Below are 20,709 nucleotides of genomic sequence, written 5' to 3'. Positions count from 1 at the left end.
GAAGGCGGTGGCGGGGTTGTTGTTGCCTGGCGTTTGCGGTAGCTGGGCTCTGTGGCGGCTGGGGAGACGCGGTGCGCACCCGGCCGGGTGGGTGCGCTCCGTCCCAGCCCCGGTTTGCGGCTCCTGTCAGTCAGGGCCCGCTCCGGCCTTTTCCCGCTTCGCCTCTCGCCTGGCTGGGCAGGGACTGAGACAAATCCGCCCGGAACCGGGCCCTCCGAGGCTGCTCGCCCCGCCGAGATCGATCCAGAAGCGGGGCAGAAAGGCTAGCCTTTCCCGAGGCCTGGGAATGTGCCCACAGGCAGCCGCCGGTGGGGGGAGGAGGAGGGCCGCCTCCCGCGGGGCTTACAACGTCTGCCGCCTCCTCAGCCGCAGGGCCCACGGCTTCTATGCCAGAGATGCTGGTGTCGCCCACAGAATAAACCTGGGACTCCTCAGAAAGATGATATGTCAGGTAACAGCGATGTTTTCCGGCGCTGGATGAAGCCCCACGTGTCCGGGCTGTCAGCCGGGGCGCTCTGAGCGTCCGTCGGCAACCCAGGGCTTGGAGAAGTCCCTAGGTCACATCGGCTAACAAGTCTGGGGAGAAAAAGCCGCAATTCTGCTGAAGAGAGTTAGAAATAGTGAGATTTATTTCATGAGGCTCAGCCCTAAAAACGTAGAGAGGACGATGTTGTGGAAAAGCTGCAGAAGCAATTGCAGATCTCACAGTCGTGTTAGAAGTAGCCTTTTATGAGGTTTTATATTTCTTGTTCCCCTAAGACAGCTTAATATTTAATACCAATATTAAATTCGTAGTGTTTTAGGGAGCATCAGTGTTAAATTTGAATCAAGTTCTCACAACAAAATAAGAAAATCAGCAGAGGTCTTCAGGTAAACGTACCCCGAATGTGTCAGTGAAATTTATGTTACAGAAGAAATAGGAATTTAACCAGTTACACACTACAGTGAACTTGATTTTTTTTATCAAAACGATTGCTGCTCCCATGCAGTAGTTGATAGAAATACATTGAAATGAGTATGTGGAAGTTAATTGGCAATTGTGTTATTGAAAATATATTTATTGGAAGTCAGCTGAAGTGTCTACTAGAACAATGGGTGTGCAAGGTTTATTGAAATAAAAATGAGTACATCTGACTTACACAAATACTTTTCCTTTTTTTAAGACTGGAATCTTTGTTAATGGTATAGAGCTCCTGATGTCTCTAATGAACACAAGAAACTTTATGTGAGCAGTTTATCCCATTAAGTTTTCAGGCACCTTTTGCAAATAACTGTAAACGCGTTTTTCTACCTTTCACAGAAAACACCAGCAGCAGAATGGAGTCAGATGTTCAGTAAATTCAGTTAATTACATATAAAAGAGCTATGTGCATATTTACACTCTGGCGAGTTTTGTCCTTGATTTTAAAAGTTGCTATTAAAGTTTAGTTGCCAGTTTTAATTTTAATGCAGGCAAGTTCATGACAAAATATTAATTACCCATGCTGTTCATAATAGCTAATAAAAAGATCTTTTAATTTGGTTTTTAAAAAAGACATTTCCCTTAAAATGTCTTTTAATTTTTTTTCTTTAAAAATAAGATTTTCCTTTATGTATTGAACAGCAAAGGTTCAATTAAAGTAAGTTATTAAGCTGCAGAAGGCAAATAAAATATTTTCAAAATGCAAGTTTTGTTACAAAAGCCATCGCTCTTACAACCACTGTCTGTTTCAGGAAAGTACTAAATTCAAGAATGTTTGGACAACTCATTCTGCATCTCCTATTGCGTATGAAAGAGGAAGAATTTACTTAGATAATTACCAGTGCTGTATTAGCAGGTAATAAATTTACAATTAGAAGTTACCCTGACATACAGTTTTAATGCTGTTAATCTGTTTTAGACATGTCGCTAAGTTTACTCATCCAAACAGCCCCTGAGAATTGACTGGAATTTACTTACGAACAAAAAATAACCAGGCGCATAAATCTTTGTTAAATTACACTTAGATGGTATTGTGTCTCAATGTGTCACCTGCTTTGGTGAAGGAAAGTCTGATCTTACTGGTTCTGTATAACTTGAGCTTTCAGAGCACTTTAACAGGAGTGGAAGATCATCAGCAGTTTATAATTTTGCACTAAAAAGCCAAATGAACAGTGCTTCTTTGTGATCTGGTATCTATCAGCGTGCTAAAGAATGTGTCACAAAATCAGGCTATGTAACAAGCTCGGTACCATGTCTGTAAATTCTGCATTAAAGAAGTTAAATTATTGTTCATGTAAAAGCACAGCGTGTGGAGTACTTGTTGGTTTTTGTTGATGTATTTTGCAGATCAGTTCTCTGATCTGATGTACTCTCCTGTTTCATGATCAGCTGCAGAGGTGCAGCTTAAGAGGCAGCGGAGGGCAGGGCCAGGGATGGGAATTCCTTCTCCTACACCAGTCCTTGTCCTTGCCCATCCCTCTTATGAAGGAGGTAGCAGGGGCTTGGAGAACTGCATTGCTGAGTAAGTTGTGGTCAGGACAGTTTTGAGACAGTGTCATATGATACATAAAAGACAAATTACTCTGTCAGTGTAAACCACTGAGAGTTAATTAAATTACTCTATCACTTAGAGCAGAGATCTAAATCTACTTAGCTGTGTTTTATTTCTGCATTGTCTGAATGCTTTCCAGTACTGGATTAACCTGTCTAACATCTTTCAGGTTTATCTTTGTCTCATCCTCTCCCTGAGGCGAAAACTGTGCACACTGCTAAGTTTTTATTCTAGTAGTAGGGTTGTTGGTTTTTAAATATCTGTACATGATGCCGCGCCTTTATATTATGAAAGGCGACACTGGAAGAGCTTGAGGAGAAGGTACCAGGATGATCCTTAGTTTCTGGAATATGCTTTCTTTTTAATGTGTATCACTAAAGTAAGAATGTTACTTTAAGTTGGTTATTTAAAAATAAAACAAAACAAAAAAACCATAACACCAAACCACAAAATACAGAGGTTTGCTTTTAAATATTACATTATACTAAGTATTATTAGGCCTTATTTTGAGAGCCATTTCAGGTTATGTTTACAAAGTAAAAATAAAATGTTTAGATTTCTGACAAAGAGAAGGGAGGATTTATAAAACTGCATGAAACGACTTGTTGATAGAAAGTAGTTTCTAAAGTAGACTAATGATTAGCAATCATTTTTCTCCAGCGTTGCACGAGAGCCAAGAATACTTTATCAAAAGCCAAAGTGTTCTAAGTCAGAAAAAATAGAAGATGCTTTATTATTGGAATGCCCACTGGTAAGATTACTTTTTAATAGAGCATTGATGTGCAAAAAAACAAATTAATATATTTTGGTGAAACATATTTAGAATAGAGTGTTCTTTCCCTGTGAACTATTTTCTCAGAGTTTTTATGGAGTTAGGTCATTTAAGATTTGCAACATGTGCATATTTATTTTGACTAAATGTTTAGAGGTGTACTTCGCTGATTTTCTCAATAGCACATTCAAAACCTTTTTTGTGAGCTTTCATGAAAGATTTTAAAACCAATGCCTTTATGCTTATGCAACTAACACTAATTCCTTACAATATAAATTCTGTTTAATTTTTTCTTTATTTCTTAACTAGCAAGGGCAGTAGGTGGGAGTTTTAGTTTTTACTGCATCTGTTGACGTAAAAAAAAAAGATTAGCTGAAGACCCATTAAAGCAACTCTGCCCAAAAGCTGTTCTACTGTTTCTAGCTAATAGATTACATAATTTCCCTCCTCCTTGAGGAGTTTTTCTCTCATCCAGTGTCCACAGAGTTTAGGAATATTAGCCCCCTCCTTGAGGTGACTAAAAATAAAGCAGTGTGAATACCATTCTTAGCAGTTACTGTTGAGTTACCACTAAATGTCTTGTTCTGCAGTACTTAAAAAATTTTCTCTTCAAGACTGGTGTCAATTAGATCAATAAGCAGTTACACTTCATTTTTGCAAGGCAAGGAGGTTTTAAAAAGTATCTTTTCTAGAAAAGGTAATGGCCTTGCAAAAGTGTGACAACATATTATTTGTGTGATAGTCAGATGACTATTTAGCACAGACAGGAGCTTAGAGATCCTGATGTGATTAGCAGGCAGCTTTCCTTTAGTTTTTGAGGGATGTGTATTAACTTCTGTTTTCTTGTTACTGTGCCAAAATGTTATGTATCCTCCTGGTAGAAACTTTTTTCTAATAACCTTTTGTTATGTAGGGGGAAATGCTACCAAGTCCATCAGACTATAAACCTTCCCTGATAGTCTTGACAGTGCAGAACTGGCTTCTACGTCTCTCTGCTGATAGTGGAGAAATACTGGAAAAAATATATCTTGCCGGTTCGTGTTGCAAATTCAGGTAAATGTTGACTAGGTTTTGTATAATTAACAATCATTAGTACCATACTGGAGAAAGGGAATCATGTTTATTTTAATACTGAACTGTGGCTGACTTCAGATTTGTCGGACTAGCGTATTACCTGGAGTACTGTTCCTGCATGCTGTTTTCTATAGAAGGAATTTCAGCAGCTTAAGTGTTATGGTCTCAAATTTGGTATCAAGTTCCACAAAAGCCACAAAAACTAAGCTACTATTGGCTTTTCTCTGACAATTTTACAGCCTTTAATATTGCAATAGAAACATACCAGGAGGGGACCTTTAAAAGCTGTAAAACAAATTTCATGAAACATAAGAAAAATATATTTAAAGTTTAATCCATTTTTAACTTGCAAGCATTCTTCTCCATGGGGTAGCCATTTTGCTCTTTAAAAGCAGAGCAGTTACTGCTTCTGGTAAACTGCATCTTTTTTTCAGTTCTCAGAAGAAATCATTTCCTTTAGGCTGAAGGTTAAGAAAGGGGTGATTAGTGAAGGGAAGGAGAAAAATTAAGATAGTGAATGTTCATACTTTCAGAATTTTTCTCACAATCCTGTATGGAATAAGCCTTTCCTAGTTCCGTGTGTTTTGCATTATTGCAAACAGCAAACATCTCGGGTACCTTTCCGAAGGTTCGATACCGAACAGTTTGCATGGACATAGGGATCTGACTAGTTTTAGTAGATAATATTTTATGTGAAATAATGTATTTATTATTAAATTCTTTCTAAGTTATTAAGATAGGCCTTTATTGTCACAAATAGGTATTTGAGCTGGGATACTCCTCAAGAGGTAATGGTTGTAAAGTCAGCTCAGAATAAGCTTCCTGCAGCAGCACGACAGGTAAGTTTGTTGAAAAAAATCTGTAATTCTTAAATTTTTACAAAGTCAATTAAAAAAAAATTACAAGGACAGAGATGGAGACATTATGCTTTGTTATTATGGTAGAGGATGAAGATGTCCTACCATTAATAAAATGATTCAAGTATAATAACTATATTCAGTATTGTTATTCCTTCCCAGGCAGGTATCCAACAGTCTGTATTGTTCTATCTTGCTGTATTCCAAGTTTTGCCTCTTTCATTCATTGGAATGCTAGAAATAAACAAAAAGGTAAGTTAATTCCTCTATTAATCGTGATCTGTACTGTAGTTGTATGAGAGGCATGGTTTAGGCAATTGTCCCAGAATTTCAGAAGTCATACTTAGAGCTTATAAAAGCATAGTGCCCTGAAATATTAATTAGCAGTAATGTTCTTCTTGTGTCTGATAGGGGCATTGGGGGGAAGATTCTTAATTTGAACAACCAGAAGAGAAAATACAAATGCATTCTGCTATTGGGTTACTTTTTGACACATAGAAGGACTTTAGCCTTTACTTAGAGCAGTCATAAGAATTAGGGAATCCTAAAGTGTTTGTAGCCTTCTTTTCACCTTTTTAAAGACAGACAGATGTGCTTCTGACTCACTGCTAGTAATAGCCTATGAATTCTGTATGCAGTTACAAATGTTGCAAACTTGTACTATCATTGATATTGAATGGCAAAATGTAAATATGTGTCTTGCTTTATCAGTCAAGAGCAAACAACCTTTCTGAGGTCAGTTTGTGACCTGTAAGTAGGAGCGTATATATTAGGAAACATCAAGCCAGATGGCAAGTTTTACTGTTCTGGTGTAAAAAACATGTCTATTTTAAGTGAAGAGAGCTCTGGATACAACTTACAAATGGAACAGCACAAACATGCAAACTCTGTCTTCAAAGCTCTGTGAGCAATAGTCTCATTTGGGGTCCAGAGCTATTAGTGGGCATTAGCTGGTGCTGGGTTGGGTTGAGGTTGTAATTAAGATTGGGCTGGCAAGTGAAGGAGAAGGGTTAAACATTTTTCATTTGGGCCCATGAAGGTTTAGGGGCACTGTGTATTCTTCTGTTCAAAATTAATATTTAGGACTGAATAAAACAGTTGTTACCAGTATAAAAGGTATTTTCAATCTGGTTAAGAATGTAATGCCAGATTCATTATGGCCATAGTAGGCAAAATGTCTAAAAGAATACTTCTTCTGTTGGGCCTCTGCTGAGTACTCATCAGACTAATTGTTACAGCTAGGAATAACGTCAGGGCAGAACTTCAGATTTGAGAATACACCCAGCAGAGGAAGCAACCAGTGAACGAAATGCCAAACCTGATACAGATCAGTGAAATATAACAGTTAGACTAGAGTTAGGATTAGGGTTACTCTTCAAGACTGCAGAATGCACCTAATGCATCTGTTTTACCACAACAGATTGAGTTTGGACTAGCTAAGGTCTCAAGGATAGAAAGGAAAGTTTAAGGTTGGAAGAATATTTTAGAGTTTGGTTCTGGAAGGCACTGGGATCTAAACTAACAAATATATTGAGAAAGAGCCATAACACTGAATAAAAGGCAAGATCTCAGGAGTGAATGTATCTTTCAGGATCAAACTGATCACAAGATCATCGATAGTGTTAAGATTTAGGAATATTACAGCTTTTGGGTTTCTTTTTTTTTTTAATTGTTTTTAAGCCAGTTTTAAGCCTGTTTTAATTGCTCTTTCACATAGTGATTTAGATTAAAGAAATGAAATCTACATTTCCAAGCATCTCTATTAAAAAAAAATTATGATCTTCACGTGTTGTTATTCATTAAATACTAAGAGTTAGTTTATTGGGTTTTTCTCGATGGAGATGTGTTAAGCAGTGGCACAAATGAATACTGCATAATTGTTAAAAGGGGTAAGTCAGCTTCTCATGTATGTGTCTAATTTGGATTCAGAGAGGATCTTGTACTCTGTGACAGCTGGATAATGTAGTTTTGGTACAGCTGTACACAGTCATAGAGCCATGATTAGACTAGTATTTTACCCAGGTGATGAAGAAAGAACAGAAGATCTGAAATCAGGACTTTTAGATTGAGTTGTTAGCTTTGCTAACATTCCTGTGGGATGCTGGGTAATACAATCTATTCATGTATTATAATAACTGAGTAACATGATATGAAAATACACTGAGAATTGATTAGAGAATTAATCTGCTTGCAGAATATGACGAATCTAACCTTAGGCGTTACTGCAGTGCAAAGTATTATAGAAAGTCAGCAGAACAGATGAGTTACAGAAAACTTCATGAACTGCAACACTGATCACAGGGTTTGGTCAGAATGAAAAATGAAAGTGATTGCAAAATTAAGGACATAATGTCAGTATTATGCATTGTCTCTCAATTATTTCTTCCCTAATAGAATATTTTTCTTCTCCTTTTTATCCCAGATATTTGGTAATAGTGTGACAGATGTTGCTGTTTCTAATGGAATCCTGATTGTAATGTATAGCACAGGGCTGGTCAGGCTCTATAACTTCCAGGCCATCTGTGAACAGGTAATGAAATACAAAATTTTTCATACAGTCCATGCTATGTTAGGGCAACAAATCATAAATATTAATGTAATGCCACATAGGTACATGCGGAATATGTCAAGGATAGAGTTCTTGCCTAAATCTATTTACAGTTGGAAGATGCAAATGGATCCGCTATCAGAAAATTCTACCCACACCAGGTGGTAAAACATAAGAGATACAGGCTCAGATGGGCACTTAAGAGCATATAGAGAGGGAATATGTAAATTCTAGACCAGGGCATGCTCTTCTTTACACCCTTAGTCTGTAATTATAGATGAGTGTTAAGGCTAGAAACTGATGGACATGGAAGATTGATCTCAAACAGAACTGCAGTGAGACTTTTGAGTTTATATTCTTCCAATCAAACATCAAGCATTAATTCAAAAATAAGACTTCAAGCAGTATCTAACAAGATAAAGAATGTGGTAGTAACAGAGCAGTACAACTAAACATGTACAAGTAAATACGCATCAATAAAGCTCAATTGTTCTGTGTTATTTTAGTTCATGGAACAGCCTTTTGATTTGGGACATGAATTCAACTGGAATGGACAAGTGGGAATTGTAGGAAAGTATCCATTTGGTCTTCCATGTAACATTAAAATAACAGGTATTTATGATCTTTGTATTATCTTGGCTGGTGGCTTTTATGGATTAATTATGACTTATTTCACACCAAGAAAAAACATTAAAATTAGCGTACTCATATTGTGCTGTAGCTATATTTCTGGGCTTTGCGTTATAGTAAAAATGTGCTTTGCTTTACTTCTAATTACAAGATTTAATTCTATAGGACTTACCTAGAAAACTAGTACAGCAACTAAGCTGTTTGAAAAACGTCATAAGCAATGCATGAAGTGGAAACCCCTTCCTTATTTCTGAAACAACTGCTCTTGGGACAGAGGAAGGGCTAGGACTGCTGTTAGTAACACCCAGAAACAGTATACAGTATGTAAGCAAAAGATGTGAAAACGTTTAATCTAACTTGCAGAAAGAATTCAAGGATTCAGCATACAATTTGTCTGAGTTGCATTTTGATAATTCTAAATTGTCAGAAATGTGCCAGTTTCAGGAAAACTAATTCTTGAGAACTAATTATTTATTAAAAACAATTCATATGCCTCAAATCATTAACTTATGAATGTTCTGCTTTATGTAATGACTTTAATTTCTCTGAAATCAAACAAACATTTCTGTTGGTGCATTTGAGGTTAGAATTTGGTGTTAAGAATCTTAATGAATGACCAAAGCCTGACAGTTTCTTTGAAACTAATTTTTTTTAACTTTAAAAATACATTCTCGTAAGTTCATACTTGAGGCATTTAAAAAAAAAAAAAGCAGGTTTCACCAATATCAAACAATGCACACTTTTATTTCTTTAACTTTGAATGTTTCTGTATTAAATGGTTTTTACAGGTGACTGTCCACAGAAAAAATGCTTTTAATCTTTATGTTCGTAAACGGTGTCAGATAATAACAGGCAAACCAAACCAGAATTACGTAAATCTGAGGAAATACACAAAGATAAAATTGAGACTTACATAGTGAAGGCTTTCAGTTATAATGCAATGTTTTATCAAAACAAAGTGATAGGCTGCTATAATTAGGGTTCTGCAAAGGGAAACTTCTCTTTTTCCTCTCTGTCTCAGTCTGCAAACCCACAATTTAATGTTAGGGGCCCTGTGGAAAACATGCTGTGAGAGCTTTAATAGGAAGCCTATACCAAATTTGTTCTCATGTCTTAGGATCTTTGTAGTTTTCTGTTTTGAGATTTAAAACCAATGTACTGGAGAAAACATTTTTGATCTTGAATCATATTCAAGAATTTGTGGTTAGGAGGTTTTGAACTCATGACAGATATTTGCCACGGCTGCTCTTTGCAGAGCGTTGCATTCCTGTGGTTTTTGAGCTGTTTTCTTTTAAGCATGAGACAGCCCACTGACTGTTCAATGTAATACAATGCTTCAATGAGCAAGATTTTAACAGTTTCAGAGTTTAAGCCTGTATTTACTATAATTTAACTATGTGTCATTTTCCTGCTTATTTAGTCCTAGCCTCCCTACAGAAATTGTTTGAAGTTATTATGGTGCTGGTTTTATGGTGTGTTACGTACCCAAGCGGAAGTGTATAGAGATCAAAACTTAGGCTCCCATGTACCTACCACATCATTGACAGCTATTGACTGTTAAGGAATTTGATTTTAGTCACAGTGGAAGGAATGGAAAAGTACCTATAAATCTTCATTGTGTCACTTTCTGAAAGGTACAGAACTTAAAACTGTAGTTTGATTTATTATTAAAGGATACATTAATTTCATTAAAAAACAGAGAGGAAGATACTTTGCTAAGATTTATTTTTTTTTTTTTTCACGTTTAGAACAAATACTTGTTAGCGCTGCCAGGAACAACTTTATGGCTTTATGTTTAGATGAGGCTGGAGAGTTTTAAGGAAGTGAACAAACAAACTCAACTGGAGATTGAAAACTGGTGGTGGTAGGGAAAGGACTTAAAACAGTGAGGGCAGGAGGTGTTGAGCAACAAGAGCAAGTGACACGTAGCAGGAAAGGGAGAGTTGAGGCAGTGGAGTCACACTATCACAGTGGTTTAGGTGGCTATGATCTTGCAAATCTTTGCCAAATGAACATAAAAACAAAGGCATATTTTACGAGCAGCCTGTACTGCTTTGGATTGGTATATTATTGAAATGCATTTGAATCTATCATTTAGTCCATCTACCACAATTTTTGAGGTCCCTTGATATATACGCTTTATTTAAAAAGAACAAGTCAACAGGGTAAAATGTTAACAAATTATCTTGACTCATTTTTCATTTTCTGGCAAATTTTAATATCAGTAGGTCCTCTGTTTATGCCTCCATCTTCAACATTCTCTACATTTGCAGCAGATGCCTCGGTTTTTATAACCTCTAGTTTGTTATATCTTGCACAGAATCTCCCATTTCCTATGTGTTAGTCCAAAAGGCAACTCGAAGACAGCCACTTTCCAGCTTAGGAAAGACTTCATTTCCGTGGGCAGTGAACTAATTCCTTTCGATCTAAATGGCTAAGTTGTTGGAAACATGAATGAAGGAAGGAGAGAGAACCACTATGTAAACATAATTTCTGATGTCATGTGACATCTCAGCACCGTGAGCTAGGATCTGGATAATTATCTAGACTAAGCAGGACAAGAACAAGTCAGAATTTGGATGAGAGCTTTGAGACAAAAAAGTCCAGATAAGAACCTTGTTCTCCTCACAGTAACTCAGCTTGGGTTTTTATATCCTGCCTGTTTAAATGCCCCTTGTAATTGCAGACTTTCTCCATGTTTTGTCAATTCTTTTTCCCAGCACTTCTCTGTACTGTTAGAAAGAGCTGATCTTCAGTCTAAAATTGATTCAGTTATAGCAGCTGTAGAAATTGCTTTTATTTAGCTAGTTGCTAGAAGCTGTAAAGCTCTGTGCGGTGCATTTCGGTGAACGATGCTTCTCTCATTTAGTACACAGAAGACTTGTAAGAATGGCATATTACACTGTATAACTTATCCCAACTGAAATGAAGGGAAAACTAGTTACGTTTTGCCATTAATTACAAAAATTCCTAGATTTGTACTAATTTTTATGAACTCAGCTACAGATTGCATTAATTGTGGTCCACACTCTTTTGTTGTATTGTGCAAAAGGACAAGGAATATTCAGATTTGGGTATCTTTCTGCATTTAATTCTGTTATTTGAGATTGCTGCTGTTGGCCTGTTTCCAGCTATTTATCACTATTTTTCCCAAGAGAATAATGACCCTTTTGATCTGCTCTTTGATCTGTTCGTGTGTATGTCCTCTGTCATTCAGATGAGCTGGATTAATCTCAGTTGTTTGCTATGTCTTTGCTTATCCAGCTCATTTGGAATGAAGTAAGTCAAAAGTATCAGAAGAGCAGTTCAGCGTGAAGATCTGAGAAGGCAGTAGCCTTCCATAGGGAATTGCAGATGTGTGCCTTGATGCTAGGTGAGGCAGCATAGCTGGTGCTAGGAGAAAGGTCACAGCCAATGTATTTTCACCAGTCTCCAAAAGTTCTGAATAATTAATAGCTGTATTGGAGCTTAGAATTGTAAGGATCAATGGAATTATGATTGTTCTGCTACTAATGGTGTTAACGTTACGCAATATTTGCAGATACCCCACCTTTGCTATTTGAAGCATCTTCTCTGGAGAATGCATTTCAAATTGGAGGTTACCCTTGGCATTATATCATCACACCTAACAAGAAAAAACATAAAGGAGTCTTCCATATTTGTTCCCTGAAAGACAATGCTTTGGTAATATATTCAGATAGCAGCTTCTCTGAAATGAATGTGTATCACGTTTGTCTTCATCTCTTCTGAGTAGTGCTCGAGGTAACAATACCCTTGTTTCTCAGTGTGGTGCTCTCACAGGGTTCACCCCAGGGTCACATCTGCTATCCAGCATAATGTGTTTTCTTCTTCTGATATTTCCTTCATTCCGATATAATCGTAGCACAGCACTGTATTCCTGGCTTAAAAGTTAAAGCTCAAGGAGAATCTCATTACCTGATTCCTTCATGGTAACATCTTCCTTCACTTCTGACTAGTCAGCCTACCAAATGGCATGACTAAAGAAACATTTTAAGTTTTAAGAAACAGCAGAATAAGTTTCCTTAATGTTTGGAGTTTATCCCTGATTTGTACCTTCTCTCTGTCTCCCTAGAAAGATTTTATTACGCAGTTTAATCCAGCATTCCTAATTATTTTTGTTTATGTACTATTCATCATATATTCTTTTGTGTGAGCTCACCATCTCAGCTTTTATTTTGGATCTGGATTTGACCTGAAGATACTTTTGTAACACAAGCAGCTTCTAGGCCTGTTAGTTCAGTGTTCTTCCCTAAAAAACTTCTCATCTCTAAATGTCCTCATCTCTTTTACCAACCTGATCAAATCAATGATGTCCCTCCTATCCCTTATTTTCAAAACAGGCCTTTCACAACCATAGCTGAAGATCAATTTTGATTCACAGGGACTTGTACAATCCTTTCTCACTTAGTTATTTTCTATGTGGGTTCATCCATTTGAACATTTGAATGATCAGGGTCGGCTAAATTTAACAACAAAAAGCCACTGCCAAAATCCCAAGATTTTGACCAGCCTGCAGCTGAAATCACAAGCTCTCCCAGGCTTACACGCGCCACAAATATTTGCACAAAAGAGGCTGAGCCCGAGGTTTGAAGCTCAAGTCAAAGTTTGTGCTAATACTTTTCTCATGTCTTGACACATCTCATATTTTTGACACTCAAATTGCTGGAATTGTTGAAGTGTTTGCAGGGTGTACATTAAATCTTCATTTTGCTTAGTTTCAGGAGAGGTGGACCGTGTATTGCTGTTGGTTTAGGGTTGTTGCTTATTGCATATTAAAAAAAGTTGAAACTGTTCATGGAATATCTTGAAAATTGGAACTGAGTCTTTTTTTATTATTATTATTATTGTTCTACTGCCATCCGCTCTTGTCATGATTAGGAGCAATACTTAAAAACCTTCGGAGGTATGTGGAGAGGAGCTCAGTATTTCCTCTTTAATTAGATCTGTAAGACTTTCAAAATACTAACATTCTAAGCTTTCCCTTCCTTCTTCAGGCAAAAAATGGCATACAGGATATGCAATGCTGTTCCCTGGAACCTGACTGGATATATTTTCATCCAGATATGTCAGGTAGAATAATCCACGTGGGACCAAATTTGATAAAGTATGAGCCTTTTTTTCTCAAATCTTATTTTCATTAGAGGACAAGTTGCGTAACTGCATAAATTCAGTAGTTTGAAAATTTGCAGGCCAAAACACTCATCAAGCCCTGGAAACTGTAAAATTTAGTAATTTATCTGAATCAGAAGTTCTGGTAGAAACATCTTCAGATTTCTACGTGAAGAAAGTGGGCACTGGCCGGCAACACTAGATTTTAATATGAAAAAATGTTCAAGGACCACTGTGTTAAAATTTCACTGATAAACTTTAATTAAAAATAATTTCATTTCAGTTATTTCTCATGTTTTAATAGACCTGATTTTTTTTTAAATTGTAAATATAGAAGTGTTGTAGGAGGTGGATTAGAATACATGACTTATTTTGTAATTCCGGTTTCTTTTGTAGAGTCTTGAAGCTTAAGGAAGTTAAAAATAACACAGATCAAGTGGAAGTTGCAGAAGATTTTACGATTGTGGCCAACAGAGAAAACTGTGTGAGTTTAGTGTCCGAAATCCCAACGCATGATTTTGAGCAATACACAGGGGTTTCGGGTGTGTGAGTAATCGCTGTGTTTTATGGGCTTAATTCCAACTTCATTGAAAGACATGCTGTGTCTTCACTGGACTTTCACTGTATGAAAAAATTTGGAAAACAGTAGGGTAGCTTTCTGAAACCTCGAGTCTTTTCTTTTCTTTAGTTTTCAGCATTCTTTATGGTGTGCAGTATAATGATAAACGTAATTAAAAGATGGTGACAGATTTCCTTCAAAAAGAAGGTGCCATCGAATGATAATTGTATGCATCTCTGGTGCTCAGGTAAGTTGATCACACAAATGCTAGAAATGTTTCAAGTCTCTCGTAACGTATGGGTAAGTCTTCATAAGACAACAAAGACAATACATCGTTTCCGAAAGTCTCTTTATTTTCCTGGCCACGCACATCTGTCACTCCCTTGTGACAGGTATGGTGTTCATCTAACCCTTGGTGAGCCAAATCAGTGCATTAAAATAATAGAACAATAACCCAGCAGAAAAGGTGAGTGCTTTTCTGCTTGCTTGGTGAGCTGAACTGGAGCTGGAACAGCACAGAACTGAATCGTCAGGGGGTCAGAAAAGCGCAGAAAGGTAGAACCAAGAGGAGAGGGGATGATCTAAACCTCTTGGTAGAAATAAGCTGTTAAATCACCTCAGTTGTTTCATGTAATCTTTTGTGATAGAAAATCACAAAGACAATCTAAATGTCAAAAAGGTCAAAGAGCATACTCGCGAAGACAATTTTTGGGCAGTGCCTGCAACTGCCATTTTTCTTCAGCATACAAAATTATGTCTTGCATAAAAGCCAATTTTTATATTATTGTAGTCCCTGGAAATCAGTGACACTAATTTTGAAGTTTCTGCAGAAGAAAAGTTTGTGTATGAAAAATCTACGCTAACTCAGGAGTAAAACTTCCATTGAATTCAGAAAGGATAAGCTTTGTCATTTAATGACTTGCCGTACTTTTTTTTCTTAAGGATTTGTTTAGATACCTTTTGTTGTAGTAAGAACAAAGAAATATGAGTTCTAATGTTGTCCGTGCTGTGCCTTTTCCTTTTGATTTTCATTAAGATGCTGAGACCCCAGTTTTGAATGTGTCTGGTGTTAACGATGCCCAGTGGAAGCAGCTGTATAGTTTTAAGATGCTACTGTCCCCATCTTCTGGAAGTAAGAGTTTAAAAACCAAACTGGCAGTGACTTAGCTGTCTTAATTCTCATTCCAGCATCTTGGCTCCAGTTGCTTCTGTTCTAAAAATTATGGTAGCTGAGAACCTTTGCCACCTCTACAGGACTGAGAACCTCAAAATATGAGTAAACATCAGTAATATCTCAACTAAAGCCACTGAGTTCATGAGCCCTCATAAAGAAGAGATAGCAGCACTAGGGCTATGCATAGCTAATGAGTAAAACAAGATCCGAGAGATTAAAACAAGGTCAGAAAGCAAAAGACATGAAATAGATACATTGCCAAATAGACAGGAAGAAACTAAAATGCTCCAACGTCTAAAGCCAGTTTTTTCTTTTTCTCCAAAGGTGAACAACGCTGTTACTGTAACAGCTTCTGGTCGAGTGGTAAAAAAGCGTTTTAACTTGCTGGATGATGACCCAGAGCAAGAGGTAACTGATGTAGTGAGTAAGAGCAGTTTGTGGATTATTTAAGATGTTTAGCTAACCAGAAGTCATTCTTGTTTGGGGTGCAGTGGCTGTAACCATTAGCTGTGTTAATCTTTGATCTTTTTATTTCTCTTCTGTGGCCGTCTTTGTCTTCTTAATTGCTTCATTCCCCTCTGTCTGTTGCGTTTTCTCCTTGGTTGACGTTTGTGCTCTGGGATAGTCTATCTTTTAAGAACTGATCTTATGCCCCATGATACGTCATAACTCCATGCAACTTCAAGTGCACAGAATAGATGTTAAGGTGATGAACCATTACTCTTTTCTGCATTCAAACATCTCCTTTAAACATTTCTTATAAACCATTTTATGTACTGAAAGAAACATACTTCTTTTTTTTTATCGGCTTTAGGTTCCTCTAGTCTTTGATACAGTATCTCTAAACTATATTTTTCTCTCCCGGTTACTTTGATTAGATTGCAGGATAAGGTATTTAACACTTCTCATTTAAGTAACTGCTTCTTGAGAGTGAGAACACCGCATGCCTTGGTATTGAGTCTTCAAGAGGTTATGAAGAATACTTTTTAGCTCTCTAGAGCTGGAGCTGTAATTGACATAAGCACAACAGTTAAAATTCATCAGTTTCTGACAGTCATTTCTGTTGTTTTTTTCTGAGGAAATAAATTTTACTATGGTAAAAATACGGGGTAGTCCAATATAAGCCTTAAGGTCTCCAGTTCATTTCTGTCCACTTTTTTTTTTTTAATATAATAAAAATTAGAGTCCGCACGCTATTTTTTCTCCCACTGTTACACTGTATTTGTTATTCCAGTAGATATTTTTCCTTTATGGAAGAGAAAGACTGTCTTGAATTGAAAGAGTATGTTACCAGGTTCATGACAGTGAGATAGAGGCAATTAAAGCAGTTCACAATCTTTACCTTTTGGTCTCAGTTCTTCACCGTAAGATACTCTGTGGAGTGAGAGCGAGCTCTGCACAGAACGTACCAGGTGTTCATGTGAATGGAATTACACTGATACACTCGTCCTCTCAAAAGCAGTTCTGGTTTTAAGCCATACGTCTCTAACATGTCTGCTTCAGGAGAGGGCCTGGAGTTTAAATATGTTTCTTCTGTCACTTTCAAAGTACTTTTTTCTATTTTCTGTATGATATGTATAAGTTACGTCTACTTGCACATTTGGATTGTTCAGACCATCGCTTTCTTCTCTCCTTTCTTAAGGAATTGTGCTGAAAAAATTGGACAGCTTGTGTTGGGAAAGATGCCTGTTGGGTATCAGGCTGGCAAAGTATTCTTTTTTTCAGACCAGAAGACTTAAGAACTAGAATTTTTCCATTTCTGCTTTCGCCTGAAAGGCAGCTATGCAGTTTAGGTAGAGGAGAATGTGAACTTATGTTTGATTTATAAACGTGAGGCTTTGTTTTTCCTAAGACATTCAAAATTGTGGACTATGAAGATGAACTGGATTTGTTATCCACTGTGGCAGTTACTGAAATAGGAGCTGATGGAAAAGCACACCTTGACTTTCGTTGTAATGACCATGGGATTCTACTGAAGAGTATTCCATTACTGGAGTCCTGGGATGTGGTGAGGAGAATTCCGGTCTTTTGTTTATGCTAACACTTCTCTATACCCATTTATCTGCCATTTTTGTTCAGATCTGAAGCAGATAAATAAATAGTCCTGCCAAGTGCTATGGATGAGATTTGCACAAAATAATAAGCATAACTCAAAAATTTAAGTATTCCATCAGACAGTAGTTCATTTATCTGAAAGTCTCCTGAATCTTTCAAATCTGAAAATTTGAAATTAAGATATTTTTTGTTGGTTGATTTGTTTGGGATTTTGGTTGGGGGAAGGGGTTGTCCTTATGTATTCCTGAAGTATTTATCAACTTGAATGCTCACCCTCTGGCTAGTTACATCAGCTTAACCTTACAACTTGTAAGTAGTCTCACTAGCTGAACTTGAACTACTTGTGCATAGAATTAAGCATGGACCTCACTGTGTGTATATTTGGAGAGACAGAATGGGCAGTTCAAGTTTAGGTAGACATCCAACTTAGATGGTCTGAAATATTCAGCACTTTGGCACCTCTTTTGTCATTGACTGAACAGGCAACTTAAGATCTTAAATCAGATGCTCTGAGTTGCACTTAGATTCCTAAAATAGGCATGTGGGAAATCTCTCAAAGTTTTAAAATTCGATCCTTTATCTGGAAGAGCAGACTGTATCCACACAAAATTCCTGCCTGATCATGGAGGTCACCAATGTTAAATATTTTTTGTTCCCCAAGGAAAATGGTACAGGTATTAGCAAGCTGTAGAAATAGAGACGGCAACCAGATATTTTTTTTCTTTTCTCATTTCAGACATACAGTCATGAAGTTTACTTTGACAAAGACCTGGTATTACATATAGAACAGAAGCCTAACAGGAGGTTCAGTTGTTACGTTTACCAAATGGTCTGTGATACTGCAAAAGACGATGAACGTTCAAGCCATGAAAAAGCAGAAAGAGTGTTTCGTAAAAAAGGAGGGAGGCTTTTTGAATATATTTAAGACATAAACAACAACTGCAGAGACTTACATTTGGATGTTATTTAAGGACTTCATACACAGGAATTAGCTATGGTTTTTCAGGCAGGATTTATTTTGTACTACCACATGAGGTTTTATTTCTTTTTTCTCTGTAACATTGTACATTTGTCCATAGTTGATTGTGGCTTTTCATGTATTTGCCAGTTCGTCATTAATGCTAGATGCAGCATTTCTTGCTTCTCTTCAACAATTGGACTGAAATATTGGACATCAAGGAGAAAGATGTGGACTTAGTGATCACCTACCACCTGCTGCGGTCTGTCTTACGTAGTTCTACCTGTGCGACTTTAATACAGACTGTTAATTAAACAAAGTGTGTAAAACTGTGTATAGGATAAATTTTATATGTAGTATGAAAATGGCGGAGTTACATTTCAGCCACTTAGACCAAATCCTTCTGTTGGTTTTGTGTGAGATGTAAAATCACTCAGGTTTTCTGGTTGTGCTTGTTTTGGTTTAAAGGGAACTATTAATAAATTATGTATTTTTACTGCCTTCTTATGTATCTTCATTTATCTCTCTCTCTCTCTCTCTCTAAAACCAAGCAATTCTCTGGTTCTCCCTGTGTCAAGGGTCAGGAGTTGTTCAGTCTGAGCCAAAGCTACCAGATCACCGTGTGCAAGCTTTCATTGTAAATTAAAAAAACAGCCACAACAAAAACAGGCTGTAGGCTTCATGGTGATAAAGACTGTTTCCCAATGCAAACCAAAGATGGGCTCAGGAGAGTAGCTGTTGGAGGGGTGACCAACATCTGATTTCTCACTACCACCACCATTATCATGAGTGTGGTAATTCTGAACTCAAATATTTCTTTTCACTGCAAGCTTTACTAATGAAGCGTAGAAGATTCTAGCTGACGCAACAGTGAAGAGCTCTAGAGAATTATAAAAATTACCTATTTGGAGTTTTTATAAAAGGTTTAATGAAAAGAAAAAGTGAAATACAATCATGGAAAGAAAAAACAACACAAAGAGGAGATCTAAGAAGGTAATGAAACAATAGTAGAACTAAATAGCAGCAGCAGCTCTCTGATTCTGTAAGTTTTCACTTAGTATCCAGGAAAGAGCACCTGTTCATTATCTGCTATTGCATAAGTAAGTATATAAGTAAGATATGAGGGTAAAACCAAATACGAATCTATGCTGTTAGGCAGAATATCCAACTCGTAAGCAGATATTGATATGTTATGCTTATTTCTGTTTGGATCATTAAAGCAGTTCCACCCAGAGTGGAACATTTAAACATTTAACATTTAAACTTCATTGTTTATTAAATGGTGCGAGTGCTGCTCATGAAGATCAGCTGTAGCTTTCAGGAGTTTCCTATACTTTCCAGTGACCATTATTTTTAAGTTATTGCAGACTTGTGATATTCTGCTAAATCAACAATTGTACCTCAGTACCCATCTTTTGAAAAATGCAGCAATTTGTAACGACCAAAAGGCAGCCCGGACTTTGATGAAGAAGATTATGGGCTTTGTGTAAGAAATTCTATTGCTCTAAATACACCCTGTGTTGCTGCTCTACAGACAATGGCAGATGTTCCATCCTGGAAGGTCACACACAGACATTTTCATGCCAGAATAGGAGAGATGTTTCTGTTTACTTTAAAACACCTTGAAAACTATTTAAGAGTAGAGAATCCAGAATGACCAGCCCCAGCCCTGAACACTCGCATGGGTATATTCACAACGCTACTTACAAACGGGCTGGAACTCACCAGAGAAGCAGAATCACTAAATGCTTATGGGTTGTGCCTTCCAAGCTGTGAAGAGCAGCGTTGCCTCCTGCACCTATGCAGAGCCCCAGAAAATTCTAAAAATAGACATCTATTTAAACGGGAGGAAAATCCTGATCACAAACCAGCTTTTTACAGGTAAAAATAACCCTGTATCTGAACAAATACCCTCATGCTTGGTGGCAGCCCACCCGAATCAACATCTTTTATTTCAAGTTAAATTTTTAACCAAAATCCACCCACCAGAAAAAGGTAGTGCTTTACTTTGCCAGGAGATTTTATATGTAAGCATTTTTTTTGGTAACTTGCTGGCAGAGCTGTTCTATTGTGCAGTATCAAATGCATACGAAATTTGAATAAATGCATTAGATCTGGCCTGTAGACTTACAGTTCGATGTCCATTTATGATGATTCTAGACCACTTACTTTCCTCTTTTCCATAATGTAAATTAGGTACTTGGAAATCTCTTACGCAATCTGAATAATTCAGTATGCTAAAGAATAACAGTATCTGTAAAGTGGAGAAATTCTGAGGATACTCATGTGGTTTCCATTATGGAGGAAAAAATATTCCTGTGCACGTGCCCAGCATAATTGTCTCTGCAAGCACCGGTGTGACATCAGTACAAGAAAAGAGAAACAAAATTGCTTTGAAAAAAACAGAAAGAGCTTCCTCAGATGTGGTTTATTTTCTAT

At 37.1% G+C, this 20,709-nt stretch overlaps 2 protein-coding genes across 4 annotated transcripts in view; one reads left to right on the top strand and one right to left on the bottom strand.

Annotated features, from left to right (window-relative positions):
• METTL8 (methyltransferase 8, tRNA N3-cytidine) overlaps positions 1–20,709 on the bottom strand; it is a 124,324-nt gene that overhangs the window by 54,737 nt on the left and 48,878 nt on the right. The window lies entirely within an intron of this gene.
• On the top strand, positions 17–18,771 carry DCAF17 (DDB1 and CUL4 associated factor 17). Its single transcript, XM_074595428.1, has 14 exons — positions 17–451; positions 1,714–1,817; positions 3,174–3,264; positions 4,199–4,338; positions 5,120–5,198; positions 5,379–5,468; positions 7,639–7,746; positions 8,271–8,376; positions 11,936–12,078; positions 13,410–13,519; positions 13,921–14,008; positions 15,582–15,665; positions 17,110–17,265; positions 18,049–18,771. The coding sequence occupies exons 1-14, from the start codon at positions 287–289 to the stop codon at positions 18,235–18,237; spliced, it is 1,653 nt and encodes a 550-aa protein (XP_074451529.1). The 5' UTR covers positions 17–286; the 3' UTR covers positions 18,238–18,771.

This window comes from Larus michahellis, chromosome 7, assembly GCF_964199755.1.
Source record: "Larus michahellis chromosome 7, bLarMic1.1, whole genome shotgun sequence".
Taxonomy (NCBI): domain Eukaryota; kingdom Metazoa; phylum Chordata; class Aves; order Charadriiformes; family Laridae; genus Larus; species Larus michahellis.
The sequence above is the reverse complement of the archived record's forward strand: the minus strand, read 5'-3'. Positions and strand labels throughout refer to the sequence as shown.